General features: G+C 42.7%; 1 protein-coding gene across 1 annotated transcript in view; it reads right to left on the bottom strand.

Moving 5' to 3' along the window:
- NCOA3 (nuclear receptor coactivator 3) overlaps nucleotides 1–21853 on the bottom strand; it is a gene marked incomplete in the record, with an annotated part of 973610 nt that overhangs the window by 359412 nt on the left and 592345 nt on the right. The window contains 1 exon segment of the mRNA XM_044089911.1: nucleotides 7451–7839. Coding sequence (XP_043945846.1) covers nucleotides 7451–7839 — 389 coding nt within the window.

The following is a 21853-nucleotide window of genomic DNA, read 5'->3' as shown; positions in this document are numbered from 1 at the left end:
CAATTTCTACTAAACTTCGGTGGCTGCACCTGCAAAAAATCTTTAACAGTTTGCATAGAGTTAGCTTTGTCCTCCATTTTCTTTAAAACTGCTTCCACAGGCGAACCAAACAACACATCAGACTGTAAAGGAGCATCCAAAATCCTTGTCTTAACATGCTCAGCTAAATTCTGATCCCTCAACCAGGCATGCCTGCGAAGAACAGAACTAGTGGCAGCCACCCTCGAGGAGGCCTGTACAGCATCAAAACCACATTGCAAAGAATGCTTACCCACTTGTTCAGACACATGAACTAAATCCAGCAACTCTTTACACTCAATACCTTCCGCCAAAGCATCCACCTTAGATTTCAATTGTGAAAGGAGATAATTTTGATATTTTAGCATGTGAAACTGACAATTCAACGCCTCATGGCTAAAGTGGAAGAAGTATACACTTTCTTTCCCCATCTATCCAAAGCCCTTGCCTCTTTATCAGTGGGAACAGGGTTTTTAACAACAGAGGCCTTAACACCTTTAGGTCCCTGAGAAACAGTTTCGGGTCTGCCCTAGGACTCTTAAAAGATACTTATGAGCTTCAGGCACCCTATAGTACCTATCAGGTTTAACAGGAGCAGGAGGCAAAGAATCAGGGTTCAGGGAAGCCTCTGCAAAAACATCTTCCACCACATTCAACACAGGAGGTATAGCCAAGGGCCTATGCTGGGGTAAAAACAAGAATTCCCTAAGCCTTTTCCTGGAATCAGAGTAATCTTGGCCTTCCCATTTAAAGTGCTCCCTCATGGAATGCAGAGTCTCTGAAAATGAGAAATCCTCAGGAGGAGAAGCTGTAGGAGTGGAATCATCCACATCAGAATCAGAATAAGGAGGATACTCCTGCAAGTCTTCCAGAAGACTCAGAAGCCTCTGAACACTGTTCAAAACTCTCAAACTCAGGTTCCACCCTAGGCCTCTTATCAGGAGGGGGCATAGAACCTCTAATCATAGTAATCAAATCTTCTGCCATTTTAAGCATATGTTTCTTAGGCACAGAACCTGAAGTGCTAGGAGAAGCCCCCACTGAAGCTAAACTTGGCCTACCTCTCAAAGAAGTGTTGGAAACAGAAGGAGAGGCTCTAACTACCTTGGGAAGAGAGGGAAGAACAGTTACCTGAGAAGCCCCCTCAGCCTGGCCTACCTCCTGAGAAGGCACATCCTGTAACAGTAAAGTCTCTGCCTGAGACTCCAAAGAAACTCCTGGCAAAACCTCTGGCTCCACTGAGCCTTCTAAAGAACCGACGTCCGGGACTGCCGGTTCATCAACCCTAGGCTTCGCTGTTTTGTCCTTGCGCTTTTTGGACGAAGCGGGCGTCGGAGCATCCGACGGCATTTTATAATTACAACGCTTCCCAAACACTAACCTGGCACAGTCTAACCTCCTCTTAATAGTGCGTTTGTTAAATCTAGCACAAGAGCGGCATCCAACAACGTCGTGCTCAGGCCCTAAACAAGGTATACACAAGGTATGGGAATCCCTATGAGGTATCTGTTTCCCCACAAGAAATACAGTTATTCACTTTTTCTGACATCCGGTTAAATACTGAGGCAAGAAAAAACCAAAATGTTCCCCAACGGGGTACTTAGCCAACTTTGATTCGGTCTGAAACTCCGACTTCAGAAAATTTCAGAACGCCAACCTGCACTCGCAAAACTGCTTCTGCATCGGACCATGCGGCAAAAAAGACTGAGGATATGACGTCGGTCATGCGCATTAGTACCCTGACGTACTGACGTCAGTCTAATGCGCCCTGACTGACGTCAGCCGTATACTTTGGTATTCGGGCCGACTGGACAGCGGACTACCCAATAGTTAGGACTGCAGCAATGTGGAATGAAGAACATCATGTGTGACATTAGGTTAGGGGTATGCTTACCAATGTGGAAATTTGAAATTGCAGCCAGCTGATAATAGTTGCTGCAGCCGAGCCTTGCTGGAAGAGTTCTACAAGAAATTCTAAAATGGACTGAATCGGAGCAGAAAAAGGGTCAATGTTTCTAGTTTGCGCCTAGTGAGAGAACCTTTTTCCACTTGCTAGTATATAGTTTTCTAGTAGAATCTTTATGAGAAGACATCAATATGTGTTTGACTGCTGGAGTGAAGTTTTGAAGCCTAAGTTGGAAAGTGGAGCAGCCATACTGTCAAGTTGAGGGTATGGAGAGAAGGATGAAGTGTTCCTGACATATGTGCCAGAAGGTCTGGAACTGGGTCCAGAACCCATGGCTTCTCCTGTAGAGGAGGCCAGGGGAAGGGGAACCAAATCTGACAAGGCCAATATGGGGCAATGAGAATCAGCCTGCTTCCCAAGGATTTTCCTTTCTGGATGACTTTGGGTACGAGAGGAAATGGGGGAAAGGCATAAAGTAGTCCAGAGAGCCAATCGTGAACAAGCGTGTCTCTCGGTGTCTCCCCCGGAGGGGGAATTAGGGCAAAGTAGCTGCTGCACTTGGCATTCATGGGAGAGGCAAAAAGACTGCAGCAAGGCTGGTCCAATTTCCAGAAAATCTCTTCCGTTATGTTCTGGTTCAGAGACCAAGCGTGAGGCATTAATATTGCCCTGCTGAGCTTGTCCACTATCACGTTGGATTTCCCCGGGATGTGCATTGCTACTAGAAAGTGTTGGGAAGATATTGCCCATTGCCAAACTCTCAGAGCCTCTCGACAAAGTGGGTATGACCTGGTTCCTAATTGTTTATGTACCATACCACAGACACATTGTCTGACTGTATTGCAATCATCCTTAGTGGAAGAGAGTCGTGGAGTGCTTGCAACACCAGAAGCACTGCTCTCATCTCTAGAGCACTGATGTGCAAATGGGCCTCATGGTCTTGCCATATACCTTGGACTGTCCTTCCCAGATAATGCGCCTGCTACCCTATCTGGGAAGAATCTGTGGTCACTGTAGCAACAAGCTGTTGTGGAATAAAGGGTCTCCCAATAGTCACATGATTGGACTGAGTCCACCACCGTAGATCCTTCTTGCATGACTCTGTTATTCTGAGAAGATGAGACACAGGAAGTTCTTGAAGCGACCACTGGGAAAATAGGAGCTATTGAAGGATTCTCATATGCATCCCGGCAAGAGGAACTAGAGTTATGGTTGAAGCCATTGTCCCTAAGAGTTTCAGAACTACTTTTGCCTTTACCTTGTCCTTGGGAAGAAGGTGAAGTATTTACTGTCTGAAGACGGAAATTCTGTCGGCTGGAAGACGTGCCATCATAGAAACAGCGTTTAGGTTTGAGCCTATGAAAGTAATATGTTGACAGGGCAACAAGGCAGATTTTTGTAAACTGACTTATGCCTAGCTGAGAACAAATTTCCAATGTCACGTCCCTGGCTTGTTGGAGTAGATGCTTGGTGGTGGCAGTTAGGAGCCAGTCGCCCAGATACAGAAACACTTGGAATCCAAGTAGTCTCAAGTGAGCCATTACTACTGGCATGCATTTGGTGAACACACTAGGTGAGACCAAAGGGCAGAGCTCGGAACTGATGACTGGCTCCCAGCCGGAAGCGTAAATGACTTCTTGATGCTCTGTCCAATTTTATGTGGTAGTACGCATATTGGAGGTCTACTGAGCACATCCAATTGTCTTTCCCTAAGAAGGGAAGTACTGACTGCAGTGTCACCATTTGGAACCTTGAATGTTTGACAGATTTGTTCAATTTGCTGAGATCCAATATGGGTCTCCAGTCCCCTGTTCTTTTTGGCACCAAAAGGAATCTTGAGTAAGTTCCGAATCCTATTTGGTCTATGAGGACTTTTTGGACGACTCTCTTGTCCAGCAACTTTTGGATTTCTACAGTTGTTTGCTCCCTTAGAGTGGGTGGAACATCTGGGATTGTTCTGATCTGTGGGACAGGATGGCAAAAAGGAATGGAATATCTTCTGGATATTACACTTTGTACCCACTTGTCCTTTGTGATACTTTGCCAGGCTTCTGGGTACAAAGATAAACATCCCCCAACTAGAGCAGATGGGTCTCCTTTCAGGAGTGCTGATAGGGACATCCGTGAAAAGAATCACTGTTCACCCTGGTTTTGCGGATACCCCCCCGCCTCTAGGACGTCTACCATTGTTGCCCCCCCCCCTGGCCCTGGGGAAGGATTCACCTTGTGAGTCTTGGAAAGCTCCCTTGGATCTTTTGAACCACATTTTTCCACTCTTCTGACCTTTAGGGCAAGGTCTTGAAGGTACTGAAAAATGTACTCCAATGGCAGAGAGACATTTCCATTCTTGCTCACATCTGGTGTGTCTAACTTTGGGTCCAAAAAGTGAGGAACCATCAAAAGGAGCGTTAGTAAAGGTAGACTTAAAAGGTTCCACAAAATTACACAAGCGCATGCAGGAGTGTCACCTCAGGGAAACTCCTGAACCCGCTTGCCCTACTCGCTCAATCTGCTGCACAAGATATCAGTCTCATGGAGGAGTTGATGAAGGAATTTAAGGTGGACAGCTGGGAGGAAACTATCTCAGTCATCCCCACAGCCAAAGAACCTTGTAGAGCATCTCCTAGCTCTTTCAGATCTCGTTGAAGCCTTGTAAAGTGATGAGGTAGTTAAGCGATCAGAGTGTAAAAGTCGCTGATAATAATTCACGCTTCCCATCTGTCCATCGTTCGAGAATCTTTGTTCGGAGGATGAACAGATAAGGATGTCGCAAAGTTCCTTCCTGGTGGCTGCTGCTACCACTATAGCATCTACAGGCACACCTTTTGCAAGAAAATCTTTTCCAGTGGGGGCTGACAAAAACTTGTTTGGCCTCCGAGGAGACTGGTTCCATAGTGTCAGATGACTCCCATGTCTTTCAACTGACCAACTCCATTAGCTCATCAAAAGGCAGACACCCAGGAGGCTGAAGGATGAGATCCAAAGGCCTTCAGGTACACTGACTCATCAGAAGGTGTTATGGTTTTCCAGCTGCCTCTCTGCTTTAGGATCTCAAGGATATCTGCAAATGAGATATCTTCAGAGGACAACCATGAGGACACTTCTGACTCCTCCAGGTCAGTGCCTGAGGTGACAAACTCATCAGGGGAGTCTATGCGCTTCCTCTTGCATGTCCTTCCGAGGGGGCTCCTCGGAAGGGTATTCTGGGGAGGCCTCGGAAGAGGGGGGGGGTCACCCAATGGGGGTTCCTGAGGCTCTGAATCTCTGCTATCCTGTGGATGGGGTGGTGCCAAGACAGTAGCAGGTGCTTTGGGGGGATAAATGCCAGTATCCTTGTGTAGAGCTGTAGAGGGGGAAAGCACACACAGCTCGAAAGTCAAACCCACTGGTTCCGTGGATATCTCCGGTTCCGAGGAAACAGAAGACACCCCCGGGCTGAGAGAGACTGGCTCTGAAGCTGATGTAGGAGCAGAGCTCACCCAAGCCAATGCACCAAGGGGTAGGCTCAAAACTGAAGAAACTCTGGTCCGAGCACCCCCCCCCCCAGCCTACCAGAGCACTTTGTCTCCCAGACACCCCGGATGGCACAGTGTCAGAGCAGATATCAGTGCCATAATCTCCGAGGGGGGGGTGTGTCCCAGAACAGACAGGTCTACAGCAAGTGGTACTTGGCACTCTGGCTCCGAAGATTCAGCATGGCTCGGAGGAGGAGGAATGACAGTGGATATAACATTCTTAGAAGGCTCCAAAACCTGTTGGGTTGGAGCAGAGAACAATTTTGCTAGTGCCAGCGACTTCAAAAGTCTGCGCACCACCAGCTCCACGTCATCATCAGATAGGCTCCTAGAGGACCTGGAGGATAGAGTTGGTGAATGAGATATCTCCAGAGTGGGAGATCTCAAAGTAGGTGAGACTGGTGGAATATCAATGGACCGGCTCCGAGACGCTTTCTTTCGGCTCTGAAGACCTTGGAGCCAAAGAACCAGGTTTGTCAACAATCTCAGTTGGTTCCGAAGCCTGTGGAGCCAAGAAGGTTGATGGTTGTGAAATTTCTGACAACTTTTCAGGGGGCTCTGACTGAGCCAAAGAGACAGGAGATGGCCTTTTAGTTGGTTTGTCCCTCTTAAATGAAGAGGACGAAGAAGAAGCAGCACTTTGTACAGCTTCGTCAAAGGTCGCAAGACCCCTTTGACAATCTTTTTGTTTTTCCACTCCTGCAACACACGTGCACTAAAGGAGTGGCAGAAAGTGCAATTTTCCTGGCGATGGATAGTTCCTAAACAATAGACACAAATGCCATATCCATCTGCAATAGACATTTTCTGGGTGCATTTTTGACATTTCCTAAAGCTCAAAGGCTTATGTTCTTTCGCCCTAGTCTCTTTGGATATGTTAGGAAAGAAAAAGATCCTATAAGAATAATAAACAAGTAACAACTCTCACCACTTCTAGAAATATATAAGCACACCAATTTAACACACACAGCACATCGAAAAAATATAAATAGAATTAGTTTTTTTCTAACTAAAACGAGCACTAGGACCTCTAATTTAAAAGGACCTAGAAAGGTATAATAAAAGGAGATAGACTACACTAACACTAGTAGCCCTCTAAAACCAGCAATTAGCTCTCGAACTTAAACGAGCTACTGAACTAACCAAGCTAATTAAGTGACTAGAAAAAAAACACACCACTACAGTAAGATAACTATGGGATACAAGTACAGGTTTGCAAAACAAAACGATGGCCAAGAAATAGCACACAACAGTGTTATAACCAATGTCTAAATTCTAACTAGTTTAAACTAATAGAATGCAAAAGACAAAAAAACGTAGCCATGGCCAAGACGAGAACATCCAACCTTGTAAAGCAGCAAACGAGATCGGGAGAGATGCACCACTGCATCATGGGATACCTACCTTGCCACAAGTTTGAGACTTCCGGCTGGTGTATTAGGCAGAGTCAGTGCAGAGGATCAGCTTCGAACCCATCCAAGTAATAATGAAGGGGGATATTCATGCTGCCCTGCTGCAGTGATTCCACATCCCTGGTAGACTGGTCTGAGAAACAGACAAACTCCATACTGTTTAGGTGTCCCTGAATGGCCTCCTGCCTTCTCTTAATAGCCCTTAGATGAAAGCTCTTGTAAATCTGTAAATTAGTGACACTGTGATCCAGACCTAGGCAGTACACACAGTGGTTGTGGTAATCCTTGTGTGGAATCTGAAACCTGCAAGCACACCTGTTAGTTTCTTTATGAGGCTGACACACCATACCATGCATGGTATTCACTCTCCAGATACACATTAAAACAAAAACATGAAATGGAAAACCACAACGCAAAATAAATTAATCAAAGAATGTCAAGCAGCCAAACAATTTTGATGCACTTCATGAGTAAATCTCATTAAAGGTGCTGAATGGTAAGGTAACCATGAGCTATGTGCGTTTATGCTCTAACACCAGAAATGTAAAGACTAGCCAGTATTAATTTACAGTAATGTAACACAATAGAAAAGAAAATACCTGAAACAGGAGAGAACTGTGCCGGTGTCATCTTTGGACTCCCTCGTTGCCTGGGAGAAACCATTAAATTCTGCTGACTGGAGTTTAAACCAGGACTGCCATGGGGCGGGCTATTCATGGGAAGTCCATAGGAATTCTGATAGGCTGCCGCTGGCATCACTGCCATGCCTCCATGACTTGTTGGACCCATTGAACCTGTTGCAATATACTTATTAGCAGTTATTGGAGACATTCGAAGAGGATCACCCATATAGTTCCTGATCTGTACTGGTGCCATTTTCTGTCCTGGAAGCATGTTCATGGCTGCAGCTGAAGTGGAATTTGCATGTAAAGGTACTCTCATGTTGCATCCCATAGGATTCTGGTATGGGCGAAATCCATTCTGATCCCTAAATGGAGAAAAACATGAAGAGTCTAAGCAAACATGAAATTTGAACAGCAGGGGAAAACTGATATACAAAAAAAGTTGTGCTGCTGTCATCTTTGGACATCTTCATGAGGAACCTTCTGGTGTGTGCCTAACAAAAAACTTCTTTTATACCCAGTTTTGAGTTATATCACAGTGCTCTACCCATAAAAGCTACTCACCTACCCTGTCTCAATTCTTATCCCAAACCAGTGATCTTTGTGACTGCATTAAAGGACGCAACTCCACCACCAAGGACCTACCCCTCCCCCCAAAACAATTACAGAGAAAGAATGAGAAAGAGAAAGAGAATACCCAAGAATGAGTTAAAATTTCCAGATGAGCAATTCGTTACAAAGTCCCTCATGAATGGCTCCATGGCATAGATGGATGAAACCCACACTCTCATCCAGAAGACTCAAGATCAGTTAGTGTTGCGTGTGCTATACAAGCTGGTTGGTCAGTGCTAGTCTGCCCCTCTTGGGGGGGGGGGGGGGTGTCAGTCCAGCTCTTTGCAATGCCAGCACCTCTGGTGACATGAGGAAGCACACCTCATACAGAGAATAGGGCACTGACATAAGCTTGGCTCAGTCAGTTTTAACATGGCAGTCTTCATGATGCATGTACAGAAATGCGTATGCACACAGCAGAAGGGACTGCAGACCTCTGCATCGGAGTGCACTTGTAAATCACTGGGAAAGGATATTAGTGCTAAAATAAAAATTCTTAAGACTACTGCATGGATAGCAGTCTCCCTTGATGGTCTTTCATCCTATGGTTGAATGAATGGGGCTGATAACTGCAGAACATCTTTATGACTAAGAAGCAACAGGGGATAAAAGGCACAAGAAAAAAATACGGTTGTGAATACATTAAGGACGTCTGAAACAATAGAATCTTTATTAAAGTATCACAATACACACAGATCAAACTGGTTTTGGCGCACAGCCTTCATCAGTGATAACCATAGTAATAAACAGTTACCTTAAATACACCCAAAACTTGATTTCTTATGACATCACTTCCCCCCCTAAAAAAATTAGTCCTTTAGTTATATCTACTTAAGTTACATTTTATCATTGAGACCTGGTGCAAAAAGTCCCGCAAATTTAATAATCCATCTATTTTCTTTATAGGTTAAAATAAAGTGCCATCCTGTTTTAAATAATCTGTTTCTTTTGGAAAATCTGGTGTTGACTTTTGGCCACAAGGATCAGCCATACATGCTTGCTGGTTTGTGGGAGTGTAAATACCTTCCCATATAGACTGGGACGTCTGGCTTGGCTGCAAGCCTACAAACAGGTAAATACAGCTCTCCCTCCACAGAAACTAACAAAAAAAAAAAAGAACAAAAAGCTAGTAACCATTTGCCTGCCAAGATTAGCAATCCAGGGGTGTTTCCAATCTATCTCAGTAGTACTTCTAAGAAAGGAGGTGGAAAAGTGGGAAAAAAAAATAATCCAAAAGACAAGAGAAAAAGTGAGCTACAGGGAATATACCACACTGCCAAACTAATCAGGGGTGAACTGACAGAACAGGAAATGGCAGGTGCCTCAATGGAAGAAATTACTCAAATGCACACAGAGGGTAAAAGTGGAGTGCTGAGTTCATATCTTCAGCTGTTTTCTATTACTGGCTGCTACACAGGATGCATTAAATGGATGCTCTGTCAGGAGTTCCAATTCCAGAAAAAAAAATAATGGAAAATTTAACTGAAGATGAAGTACCAGTAACTTCAAACTAACAAAACTGGGGGAGAAGCCAAGGAGGAGAATCTAAAATTCACGATAATACCTGAAAAAAGCTAAATTAGGTAAAGGAGTTGCAGATAAAGGTCAGTTATACCAGCAAAAAAATTAATTCTATGTACAGTAAGGCAAAAATATTCTCTCACAAAGACACTAGACTATATGTTGATGACGACTACTCTGGATGAAAAAGGCAAAAAAGAAGTTTGTTCCTGTCATTAAAAAGTACAGTGAAATAAACCTGACATTCACACTTTTGCATCCAGCAATACTAAACATTTTTATTTCCAGCTGTAGTTAAAGGCTGTGTGAATAATGAACATGTACTTAAGAGCTGCAAAAAATGCAAGAAGGGCTGACCAAGAACAGAGAGAGAACAAGGCAGTATCCAGCCATTCACAAGCCAGGCAGATCACAGAGCCACAAAACAAATGACCAGCAAAACCACTTTCAATAACATGGTTAAAACCAAGTACAAAAGATAATGAAATACTACCCCCAGGTTACTCCATACTACGGGTGGATAGACAACAAGAGAGGAGGTGGAGTTGCTGTCCTCTAACTACCATCTCACTAACTTTTCTTGAATGCAAAACCGCACAACTGGACAGTGCAGAAATTATCTATACCACACTAACCACAAATTCAAGAAACACACAATATAACTGATTGTTATATCCCACCTGGAAATAATGCCCCAGTTATAGAATGTCTACTGCATTGGGCAAGTAGTACCCCTAGTCAGGAGACATTCATACTAGGTGATTTTAATTTAGACTGGTTTGCATGCAATACAGATCACCCCATCCATCACAAATTTGCATGGTCTTACACATACTATTCAAGAACCTACCTGAATAGATAAAGCTAGTAAAAAACAATCCACCTTGGACTGGATATTACTAAATAACTTCTCTCACTCATTATAATCAGGTTGTCTTCCTGATGGTCTGAGTGACCACCTACCCACATTTCTTATACGACAACACATATTCCCACCAAAACCTACTATGTTTAAACAACTCAGAAAAAAACAAAATTTAATCTTGACAACTTCCTAGCTAACCTACAAAGGTGCAATTGGACTCCACTCAAATGCCTTGACCTAGATGATGCAGTGAACCACTTTAATAAATCTTTCTTAGATATATTAAATGCACATGCCCCTGTTAGAACCATCAGAGTAAAATCAAACTATGCCCCCTGGCTAAGCAGAGACACTGGAGCCCTTCTGAAAACTAGAGATAAAGCCTGGGAACTATGGCACAAGACTAATACAGTTTCTAAACAACAGTATAAAGAACTTAGAAATAAGGCAAAAAAAAAAAAACAAATAAAACAGGATAAAATAAATTTCCATCATAACATTCAAAGCACACATCAAAAAAACCCTCAAAAATTCTGGCCAGCTATAAACTAAATCCTTCACCCAGGAAAACCTACTACACCAATGCCAAACATCCACAAGAATTCCGATAGCAAAGCTACCATTTTTAACAAACATTTTACTGAATCTATAATTGCCCTTTCCAAATAAACTCCTACTCCTGATACCAAACCAGCCAAGTCTACACAACTAGCAATGCCTCATTCTCTCTCCCTAGTTCCTACAGCCACTATAAAAAAAACTACTACAGAAACTAAAACCTTCTACACTTGTCACAGATAACTTACCCAGTGAATACCTCAAAAGTGCAGCTGAATCTATAGCCTTCCCAGTATCAATCCTTATAAATAGATACATTCTCGAAAACAAGGTCCCTCAGCTGTGGAAAATTTCCCATGTAATCTCACTTCATAAAAGGGGACCTTCCACAGAACTGACAAACTATCAGCCAATTGCTATTCTTTCACTTCTTTCTAAGATACCAGAAAGATGTATTCATCTCCAGGTCATGAAATTCTTACGAACAAATAACCTCGCAAACACTCAGCATGGGTTTCACCCATCACATAGTACCACTACAGTTCTCATCCTTCACTAATACCGTAAACCATCACAGGAATAACAACAATTTTGTATCTGTCATCTTTCTAGACCTATCAAAAGCTTTGATATGGTCTCCCATTCCAAACTAATAGATGCACTAACTGAACTATCCTTCTCACCATCTGCCACAGCATGGTTTCATAACTATTTATTTGGCCATCAACAATCTGTTCTATGGCAGGGTGACCTATCTCCATGCCTTCCTTTATCCATTGGTGTCCCCCAAGGATCTATCTTGGGCCCTCTCCTTTTCTCCCTCTTTACTAATAATCTACACACAGCTACTCCACATGATTCTATAATACAGTATGCAGATGATTCAACACTTATCTGTGCAGCCACTTCTCCATCAACTCTTCATTCTCAAATACGGGAATCTTTCACTTCTGTTGAAACATGGTTAGCCAATGCCCATCTAATCCTGAACCCAAACAAACCTAAATTATTACTCTTCCAACCTAACAAGAAATCTATCTCATGCCCAACATTTAACATAATAGCCAAAGACAATACTGGGATCTCCCAGACAACCCACACAAAGCTTCTTGGAGTGCAAATAGACAATACCCTAAAATTTGACTTGCATGTTTCCTTAATTATAAAAAAGTTCAAAAGAAACTTGGAAGTCTATATAGGCACAAAAGGTTCCAGGCCACAATGGCCAAAATTACATTAGCACAAACCCATCTGCTCTCCACTCTACTATATGCCTCTCCAATTTTAACTAATCTAAGGAAAACTGACGTATCTAACCTAGAAGCATGTTATAATAAAATTGATAAGTTTGCATCTGACTGCCCATATAGAACACATCATTGCACAGTTTTAAGGATACTAGAATGGCTTGAGCTTCCCAACATTATTCTTTACAACCAACTCTCTCTAACTCACAAAACTGTAACACAACCAACTAGAATCCCTGCACTACAAAATCTCATCCTTACTTAGAGTTCCAGCAGACCACTTCGCTCTAACAAGAACTTACAGTCTCCAAGGGCAACACTGCAGGAGAATCTATTTTCCAACTATGTATCTCGTATATGGAACTCCCTAACTCCATTCTCTCAATCTCATCCACTAACCACTTTAAGCCATCACTTAAAGCTTATCTAAAAAATAAGTGGCTATGTTCCTGTACTAACACCTCATGAGTGCTCTGATTCATCACAGTACACCAAAAAACATATCCAACTTCTCCCCCAGTGTTTAAACCTTTGTTACTACCAACCTGTCAACCTTATATCTTGACATGTCATACCTACAAATAGTACTAGCCATGTTCAAAGCCTAGGTTTTGTTGTCAAGATGTAACAAATTTGTATGTTATGTATACTACATTTTGTTTACTTTATACTTTTTGATTACTGTAATGTGTGCATAAAAATTTACTGTTACTCACTGAGCTTTTCTCCCCGGGCCTTTGCTGTAAAAGGACCGTGTCCAGTTGGACTTTCCCGGTAAACAAATGTTAAATACAAATAAAATAAATAATGCTTGGGGGGGGGGGGATGTAAAAGAATTCAGAATGACAACAGAAGCTACATTTAATTCCAACCAACTACCTGAACAAAACAAGACTGCTGAGAAAAAATCAAACACATCTACAATAGCAGACTAAAGTCTCTGCAGGGAACTGAACACTTCCTCTTTTATACTTTTCTAGCTTTGTTGATTTATATACAATGAACAGGAGTACAGTGCGCAAACTGAACAGGCAGAAATATTTGTTGCTATGTATATGTATTGTTGCATAGTTTAATCCGAAGGATTAATTAGTTGCCAAACTTCCCACACATTAAAAATATTCCAAGTTGCTTCAAATCACACTAATCCTGCAATGCAAGAACAACAAGCAAACAGCAGGCAACTGCTCAACTTCCTCCACTGATTAGCCCCAGCAATAATTCCTACTTTTTAATGTTTTTCAAGTCTTTTGGGTTTCTAATACCATGATGGGAATGGACCCTATTCTTAAGTCAAAGTATGATAAAAGTTCATGAAATTAGTATTGTTTCAATCTCTGATGTTAGCCAAAAAAGCTCATCGCAACACCCGCAATGTGCCTAAGTAAGGAAACTTTCTGCAATTCATACAGACTTGCATATATCGGTAACATATTTAAATAAGACTGTAAACTCTCTGGTTATTAAGACCTGTTGCTCTTACTACTACTGGAACTGTCTGGGTATCCTTTTACACTGCCCTCACTTCTGCCTGCAAATCCTGGTATTTTATGACTTTCTCTCTCTCTCCACGTAAGACACTAGTCACTGGGTGTAGCAATTTCAAAGGTCAATGCCACTTTTGTCTTCTTTTCATGGACTACTATATCTGGTTTTCTAGCATCTACAGTGGATATAAAAAGTTTATGCACCCATGTTAAAATGCCAGGTTTTTGTGATATAAAATGAGACCACAATAAATAATTTCAAAACTTTTCTCACCTTTAATGTGACCTATAACCTGTACAATTCAATTGAAAAACAAATCTGTTAGGGGAAAAATATAAAAATAAAAAAAAAAATACAATAAGCTGGTTGCATAAGTGTGCACACCCTTAAACTAACACTTTGTTGAAGCACCTTTTGATTTAATTACAGCATTCAGTCTTCTTGGATACACACCTGTCATAAATTAGACAGACTTGGATTAACCCCAAATAAGGTTCAGCTGTCCTAGTAGGATTTCCTGACATTTACTCAGTTGCCTGCTACAGCAAAAGCCATGGTTCGCACAGAGCATACAAAGCATGAAAGGGATCTCAATGTTGAAAGGTATCAGTCAGGAGAAGGGTACAAAAAAATTTCCACAGCATTGGATATACTATGGAACAAAGTGAAGACAGTCATCAAAAAGTGGAGAAAGTATGGGACAGTGATGCTGCAAAGAAATGGACGTCCCTCCAAAACTGATCAAAAGACCAGATGAAAACTGATTATGGAGGCTGCCAAGAGAACTACAGCAACACTGAAGGAGCTGCAGGAAAGTACAGTTGTGTACACTTACCATAAATGTAGATGTTAGAGTGCATTCACTGTTGCAGTCATTACATTTAGGTAATCCTGCTGGCAGGTTGCCCTCAGCCGGCCGGAATTCCAAAGTCTTGGGTCCTGCGTCGGCCGCTGTCACTCTTTCCCTGACGTCAGGTCGTCAGAGGTATAAAAGAAGCAGTCGGCGTCATTTTCTTTAGTTTTTCTTGCCCCAAATGTCTGGTGCCCCTCAAGAGGGTGGCCATAATTTAGATATGTATAACTACATGCACCAATATAAAATTTACCTTCATCTACAAGCAAATACACCACATAGGTTGTATAAATCAGAGAAGGAAAGATGGGTTCTATCAGAAGAAAAAGGGGGATGGCGGGGTAACTTGGACTGCAACAGTAAATACACTCGAACATCTACATTTATGGTAAGTGTACACAACTGTACTATGTTCTTCGTGTTTCACTGTTGCAGTCATTACATTTGGGTACAGTCCCAAAGCTAAGGTTGGGGGGCTGGAGCTAAACAGCATTAAGAGTGGCTATGAAGCCCTGCAGAACTGCAGTGGCAAAGCCTGCCCTGGATTTAGAGGAGAATGGCAGATGATAGTACTTTGTGAAGGTGTGCACTGAACTCCAAGTAGCAGCCTTTAAAATGTCCTTGGTAGGTACTCCCCTGAGAAAGGCTGCTGAAGTGGCTGCAGCTCTGGTGGAGTGTGGCCTAATGCCCTTAGGTACTGGCTTGCCATGGTGTAGATAGATAGCAGAAAAGAATGCAGTGGCCTATCCACTTTGAAATAGTCTGCTTTGAGATAGCCTTTCCTTGTGATCCTGCAGCATATGTCACTAGTAATTGTTCTTTCTGAAAACTTTGGTTCTGTCCAAGTAGAACCTAAGCTGTCTGTGTACGTCCAATGAATGCAGAATTCTCTCCCCATTGTTCTGTGGATTTGGATAAAAGGTTGGCAGGTGAATAATTTGGTTGAGAGCTGCACTGCACACCACCTTAGGCATAAATGTTGGGTTTGTCCTCAGAGAGACCCTGTCTGGATAAAAAATGATAAAATGTTCCACAGCCATGAGTGCCTGTAGCTCTGAAACTTGTCTTGCAGAAGTTATTGCTAGGAGCAGAGCTGTTTTCCAAGATAAAAACGTTATATCAGCAGTAGCAGCTGGCTCAAAAGGAGGCAGGGTGAGTTTTTCCCTAGACATAATTGAGGTCCCATGCAGGCACTGGTGATCTCCTTTGAGGTCTTACATTTTTGGCTCCTCTGAGGTACTGCTTTAACAAGGGATGAGAAAAGATTGGTGGCTCTACATTGTAATGAGCCAAAATGGCAGAGGCATGAATTTTAAAAGACAAAAAAGATAGGCCTTTGTCCAGCATCTCAGTTAAATATTGCAACATCTGAGGAATATTTGGCACAGCTGTATCAGTTCCTTGTGCCTGGTTCCAAGCACAGAATCTCTTCCATTTTCCAGCATAAGATTTTTTAGTACTAGGCCTTCTGGCTTCCAAAATGACATCCATCACAGTTTTACTGAGAGGTGTGTTTTGTATGACTACATTATTTGTCATGTTGTCAGATTTAAAGTTCTGAGTTGGCTGTGCAGGATCTGACTGTTTCGCTGGGACAGTAGATGAGGTATTTGAGGTAAGGTCCAAGCTGGGCATTGAGACAAGCTCCTTAATATTGGATACCAGTACTGGTGGGGCCAGTCTGGGGCAATCAGTATCATCTTTGGCGTCTCCTGTCTGACCTTTAGGAGTACCTTGGGGAGGAGAGGCAGAGGAGGAAAGGCATATACTGATAGGGTGTCCAGTTTTCATGCTTTTCTATGATAAATCCTTGTGCAGAATATCTTTTTAGTTGGTAGTTCTGAGGGGAGGCAAATAGATATATGTCCGGGATCCCCATTTCCTTATCATGCTGAAGACTTGCGGATCCAGGTGGCACTCGTGGGGATCCATGAGGTTTCTGCTTAGTTCATTTGCCGGAGCATTTTTACATCCTGGTAGGAATTGTGCCTACAGATGTACTTGGTAAGTCAATGCCGTGTCCCACAAAGTCATGGCTAGTCTGCAAAGGGGGTAAGAATGTGTGCCCCCCTGCTTGTTTATATAGCACATGACCGTGGTGTTGTCGGTCTTTATCAGTAGCTGTCCTGGATGAAGTAGGTCCTTGAAGGCCGTCAGGGCATTTTGAACTGCTAGCATTTCTTTTTGATTGATATGTAGATACATTTGGTTTGAGGTCCATGAGCCCTGAATGCATCTTCCTGCCATGTGGGCCCCCCCAGGCATAATCTGATGCATCCGTTGTTAGTGTCTGCCTGGCTGGGGGTAATGAGAATGGCTGTCCCTTGTTTTGGTGACAAGTCTTTGCCCATCGAAACTCCTGTTGTAGGCAGGGAATGAGCGTAATCATAGTTTCCAGGCTGTGGCAATGTTGAGTCCAAACACTTCTTAGGTACCATTTAAGTTTCCTCATATGCAGTCTAGCATATGGAATTAGTAGGATGCAGGATGCCATGAAGCCCAAAGCCTGCAGAATTTTTCTTGCAGATAACTGGGCCTTTGTTGCCAACATTTTGAAATAGGTAGTCAGTTGCCTTTGTTTGTCTGGCATGAGATAAGCCATCTGGGCAGTTGTATTTAAGCTTGCACCCAGGAATACTATCTCTTGAGCGGGTACTATTTTTGATTTCTTTTCAATGACTGTGTACCCCTAGGCATGCTAGAAGTCTTTTCACAAATGCCAGATGCTGTAGAAGAATGTCCTTGTTCTCTGCTTGAATTAGACAGTCGTCCAAGTAAGGATATATTTGTATTCCTCTTTGGCTGCAGAATGCAATTACTGGTGCCAGGCACTTTGTAAAGACCCTAGGCGCAGTAGATAAGCCAAAGGGCAGTGCAGAGAATTGGTAGTGCATTGAGCTAGCCTTGAATCTGAGGTATCTTCTGCATATTTTTCTGATTGGGACATATAGGTATGCCTCTTTCAGGTCTAAAGTCACAAGCCAAGCGTTCTTGCCCAGCATGGGCAGAAGCTGCTGCAAAGTCAACATCTTGAATTTTGGAATATCCAGGAATGTGTTCAAAATAGATAGGTCCAGTATTGGCCTTACCCTTTCTGGGTACCAAGAACAGTCTTGAGTAAAATCCGTGTCCCTGCTCTTGCTCTGGTACTGGTCGAATGGCCCCCATGTCCATGAGGGATGAGACTTGTTTTTGTGCCTCTGTCCAGTGATTTTTGGCAGATCTGGCCAGCCGTTTTCCTTTGGCAGGGTATGGAAATGGAACTTGTAGCCTTGTGACACGATATTTAGGACCCAATTGTCCTGGGTTATAATGTGCCAATTATGAGAAAAAAAGTGCTAATTTTCCCCCTAAGGGTGCTGCCAGGAGATAACTGCTTGGTGCAGGCAGGGGAGGTCATTGGGACTGTTTCCTGTATGGTTGTGATTTGTCTTCTGAAACTTTGGAGGTAGAAGCCCCCCAATGCTTTGAGCAATATGAACCTTGCGCCTGGGGTCTGCCTCTAGGGCGTCTGGATCTGCCCCTTTGAGGTCTGTCTGACACAGGAAAGGACCAATTCTTTGTTGGCCAGTGTCTACTAAACCTAGGTGGCTGTACTTGTAAAAAAATCTTTGACCGTTTGCATAGATTTAGCTTTGTCCTCCATTTTCTTTAGCACCTCTTCTGCCTTAACACCAAATAAAGTATCATGTTGTAAAGGTGCATCTAGTAATTTAACTAACATGATCAGGCAGATTTTGTTCCCTTAACCAAGCATGCCTCCTAATTACAGAACCTGTAACTGCGGCCCTGCAGGAGGCCTCTAAAGAATCAAAACCACATTGCAAAGTATGCTTTCCAACTTGTTCAGCTGCATGCAATAAATCTTGCATTTCCTTGTTTTCTGCACATTCAGGGTTTAACAACATTTTCTGTTTAAGCAATGCCATGACATGTTGCTGATATTTGAGTATATGAAACTGACAGTTTAAGGCCCTTATAGCCAAGGTAGCAGATGTGTAAACCTTTTTCCCCCATCTATCCAGTGCCCTAGAATCTTTGTCAGAGGGGTAGGGTTTTTTGCAGCGGAAGCCTTAACTCCTTTGGGACCCTGAGAAATAGTTTCTGGGTCTGCTGCAGGGTTTTTAAAAAGGAATTTATGGGAATCAGGAACTGTGTAATATCGGTCAGGCTTAACAGGAGCTGGAGGTAAGGAGTCAGGGGTAAGACTAGACTCCGAAAACACATCTACAATGTCTAACACAGGTGGGATGGCTAGTGGCTTGTGTTGAGGTAGTAAAAGGAAATCTCTGAGACTCTTTTTTTAGATTCTGAAAAATCTTGGCTCTCCCAGTAGAAATGCTCCCTCATGGTATGCAAAGTTTCCCCAAAAGAATAGTCCTCTGGAGGAGAAGATGAATATATAGATTCTTCAGCATCAGAATCCTCATGGGGGGAAGAGAATATTCCTGATCAGTAGAGGAATCAGAAGAAATGGAAACCTGATCTGAAGATTCATAGTCAGTCTCCTGCCTAGGCCTCTTATCAGGAGGGGGGTGGGAACCCCTGATCAAGGTAATCAAGTCTTCGGCCATTTTGAGCATCTGTTTTTTGGGCATAGAGGCCTGACCACTTGGCTCTTGAGTTTGTTTCTTTGCTTTGGAAGGTACTTTAGTCTTTGCCTTTGAAGCTGAAGTAAGTTTGATGTAAAGATGTTTAGGTCTGAATACACATTCAGAAGCCGGTGCCTGCTCAGTGACTCCGGACCCATCTGAAGGGATAATATCAGAGGTTCCAATACCTTGAGTTTCCAGTGGCATGGCCGACTCCACGTGGGAGTCTGTAGCGGCCTGCGACTCTAAAGTAGCAGGCGTCAGGGGCTGCGAAAGCACCTCACTGAGGACCAGCGAACCAGCGACTGGCTTAGGAGAAGCTTTGTTGTCTGTTTTGGGCCTCTGTTGTCTCTCTCTTTCCTTTTCTTTACGTTTTTTGTGAACTCCGGTAGTCGGATGGCTATCAGACGACATTTCTGGATAATTAAACCTGCGTCCAAAATAGTTTAAAGCAAAATCATACCGACGCTTAATAGTGCATTGGTTAAATCTAGCACAGAACCGACAACCAGAAACATTGTGATCAGGGCCTAGGCAAGGAATACAGTAAGTATGAAAATCCTTATGAGGTATTTGCTTCCCACAAGAAATACAATTATTAACTTTTTCTGACATCGGTCTGGAGCAAGAAAAAAAGTTTCCCCAACAGGGTACTTAGCTTTATTGTAGACTTTGGATATGAAACTCGAACACGAAAATCTCAGGAGTTGGCCGACCGGCACTTGCGAACTGCTTCTGCTTCTGGCACCGCGAGGCAAGAAAGACTAAAGAAAATGGCGTTGGACGCTTTTTTTATACCCCTGACGACCTGACGTCAGGGTAGGGGTGACAGCGGCCGACGCAGGACCCAAGACTTTGGAATTCAGGCTGGCTGAGGGCAACCTGCCAGCAGGATTACCCAAATGTAATGACTGCAACAGTGAAACACGAAGAACATCTTCTGGCAGTACCGGTTGTGTACTACATGGGACAACAATCTCCCATATTCTCCGTATGTCTGGGCTATGGGGTAGGGTTGCAAGACGGAAGCCTTTTCTTACACAGAAAAACATCCAGGCCCAGCTAAAATTTGCAAAACAATACATCAAGTCTCCCAAAAGCATGCGGGAAAATGTGTTGTGGTCTGGATGAGACCAAGGTTGAACTTTTTGGCCGCAATTCCAAAAGTACGTTTGGCACAAAAAACAACACTTTGCATCACCAAAAAGACACCATCCCCACAGTGAAGCATGGTGGTGGCAGTATCATACCTTGGGGTTCCTTTTCTTCAGCTGGAACTGGGGCTTTAGTCAAGGTGGAGGGAATTATGAACAGTTCCAAACACCAGTCACTTTTGGCCCATAACCTTCAGGTGTCTGCTACAAAGCTGAAGATGAACAGGCATTTCACCTTTCAACACAACAATGACCCCAAGCATACATCTAAATCAACAGAAGAATGGCTTCACCAGAAGAAAATTAAAGTTTTGGAATGGCCCAGCCAGAGCCCAGACCTAAATCCAATAGAAAATCTGTGTGGAGTGACCTGAAGACAGCTGTGCACAAGAGATGCCCTCGCAATCTGACAGATTTGGAGCGGTTTTACAAGGAAGAGTGGGCAAATATTGCCAAGTCAAGATGTGCCATGTTGATAGACTCCTACCAAAGAAGACAATGCTGTAATTAAATCAATAGGTGCTTGAACAAAGTATTAGTTCAAGGGTGTCACACTAATGCAACCAGCTTATTGTACTTTTTTTCATTTTTTTATATTTTTTTCCCCTAATAGATTTGTTTTTCAATTGAGTTGTACAGGTCATAGGTCACATTAAAGGTGAGAAAGTTTTGAAATGATTTATTGTGATCTCATCATTTTATATCACAAAAATTTGGTATTTTAACAGGGGTGTGTAAACTTTTTATATCCACTGTATGTTTTGAAATGTTGGTAATGAGTGATCCCATACGATATAAACTCCATCATTTTCTATAATGCTTAGTGGCTCATTTTTCCAGTGTTTTTCAGTTACTTCAATATTATAATGTTTGCACAATACCCAATGCAAGTGTCTTGCCACATTACTATGCCTTTCAGTATACAGTCCTCCTGCTATTAGTATATCACAACCAGCAACAAGATGCAAGACAGTTTCCAATTCTGTTTTACAAAACCTACATTTGTCCGTTACTCCCACTTGCTCAATGGACTTCGTAAACCAAAGAGTATGCAAGTCCACTATCTTGGGCCACCAAAATAAATTTTTCACATTTTGATTTAAATTCACCTCTCCTTAACCATTCCTGCATTCAATCCTGATCAACATGAGGTTGTTCCAAGAGTTTCCTATACTTACAACTATACTTACAACTATATTTATGCAAATTCCACATTCTTGCCTTCTCGTCTGATCCATCACCTTATATTCTTTCATTTTTTTGGCACATGCAGTTGCTGCCTGATTTTTATCTACTTCTGGTTTGATTTCCACTCCCGCTTGACACCAATATGCTTCTGCTAAACTAAGCAGAGAGTTCATCTATTCCTATTCTGTGTATATTAGCCAGTGTCCAGTTAAGAAGTCCATCTTCTCAGAAATGCACACTAGTCCTGCAAAGCCAGAAAGGGTCTGCTTAAAACTGCGCAAATGACAAGATATCAGTGACA

This window comes from Protopterus annectens, chromosome 12.part0 (assembly GCF_019279795.1).
Source record: "Protopterus annectens isolate FY-2018-M chromosome 12.part0, PAN1.0, whole genome shotgun sequence".
NCBI lineage: Eukaryota > Metazoa > Chordata > Ceratodontiformes > Protopteridae > Protopterus > Protopterus annectens.
This window is presented reverse-complemented; position numbering and strand designations above follow the sequence as displayed.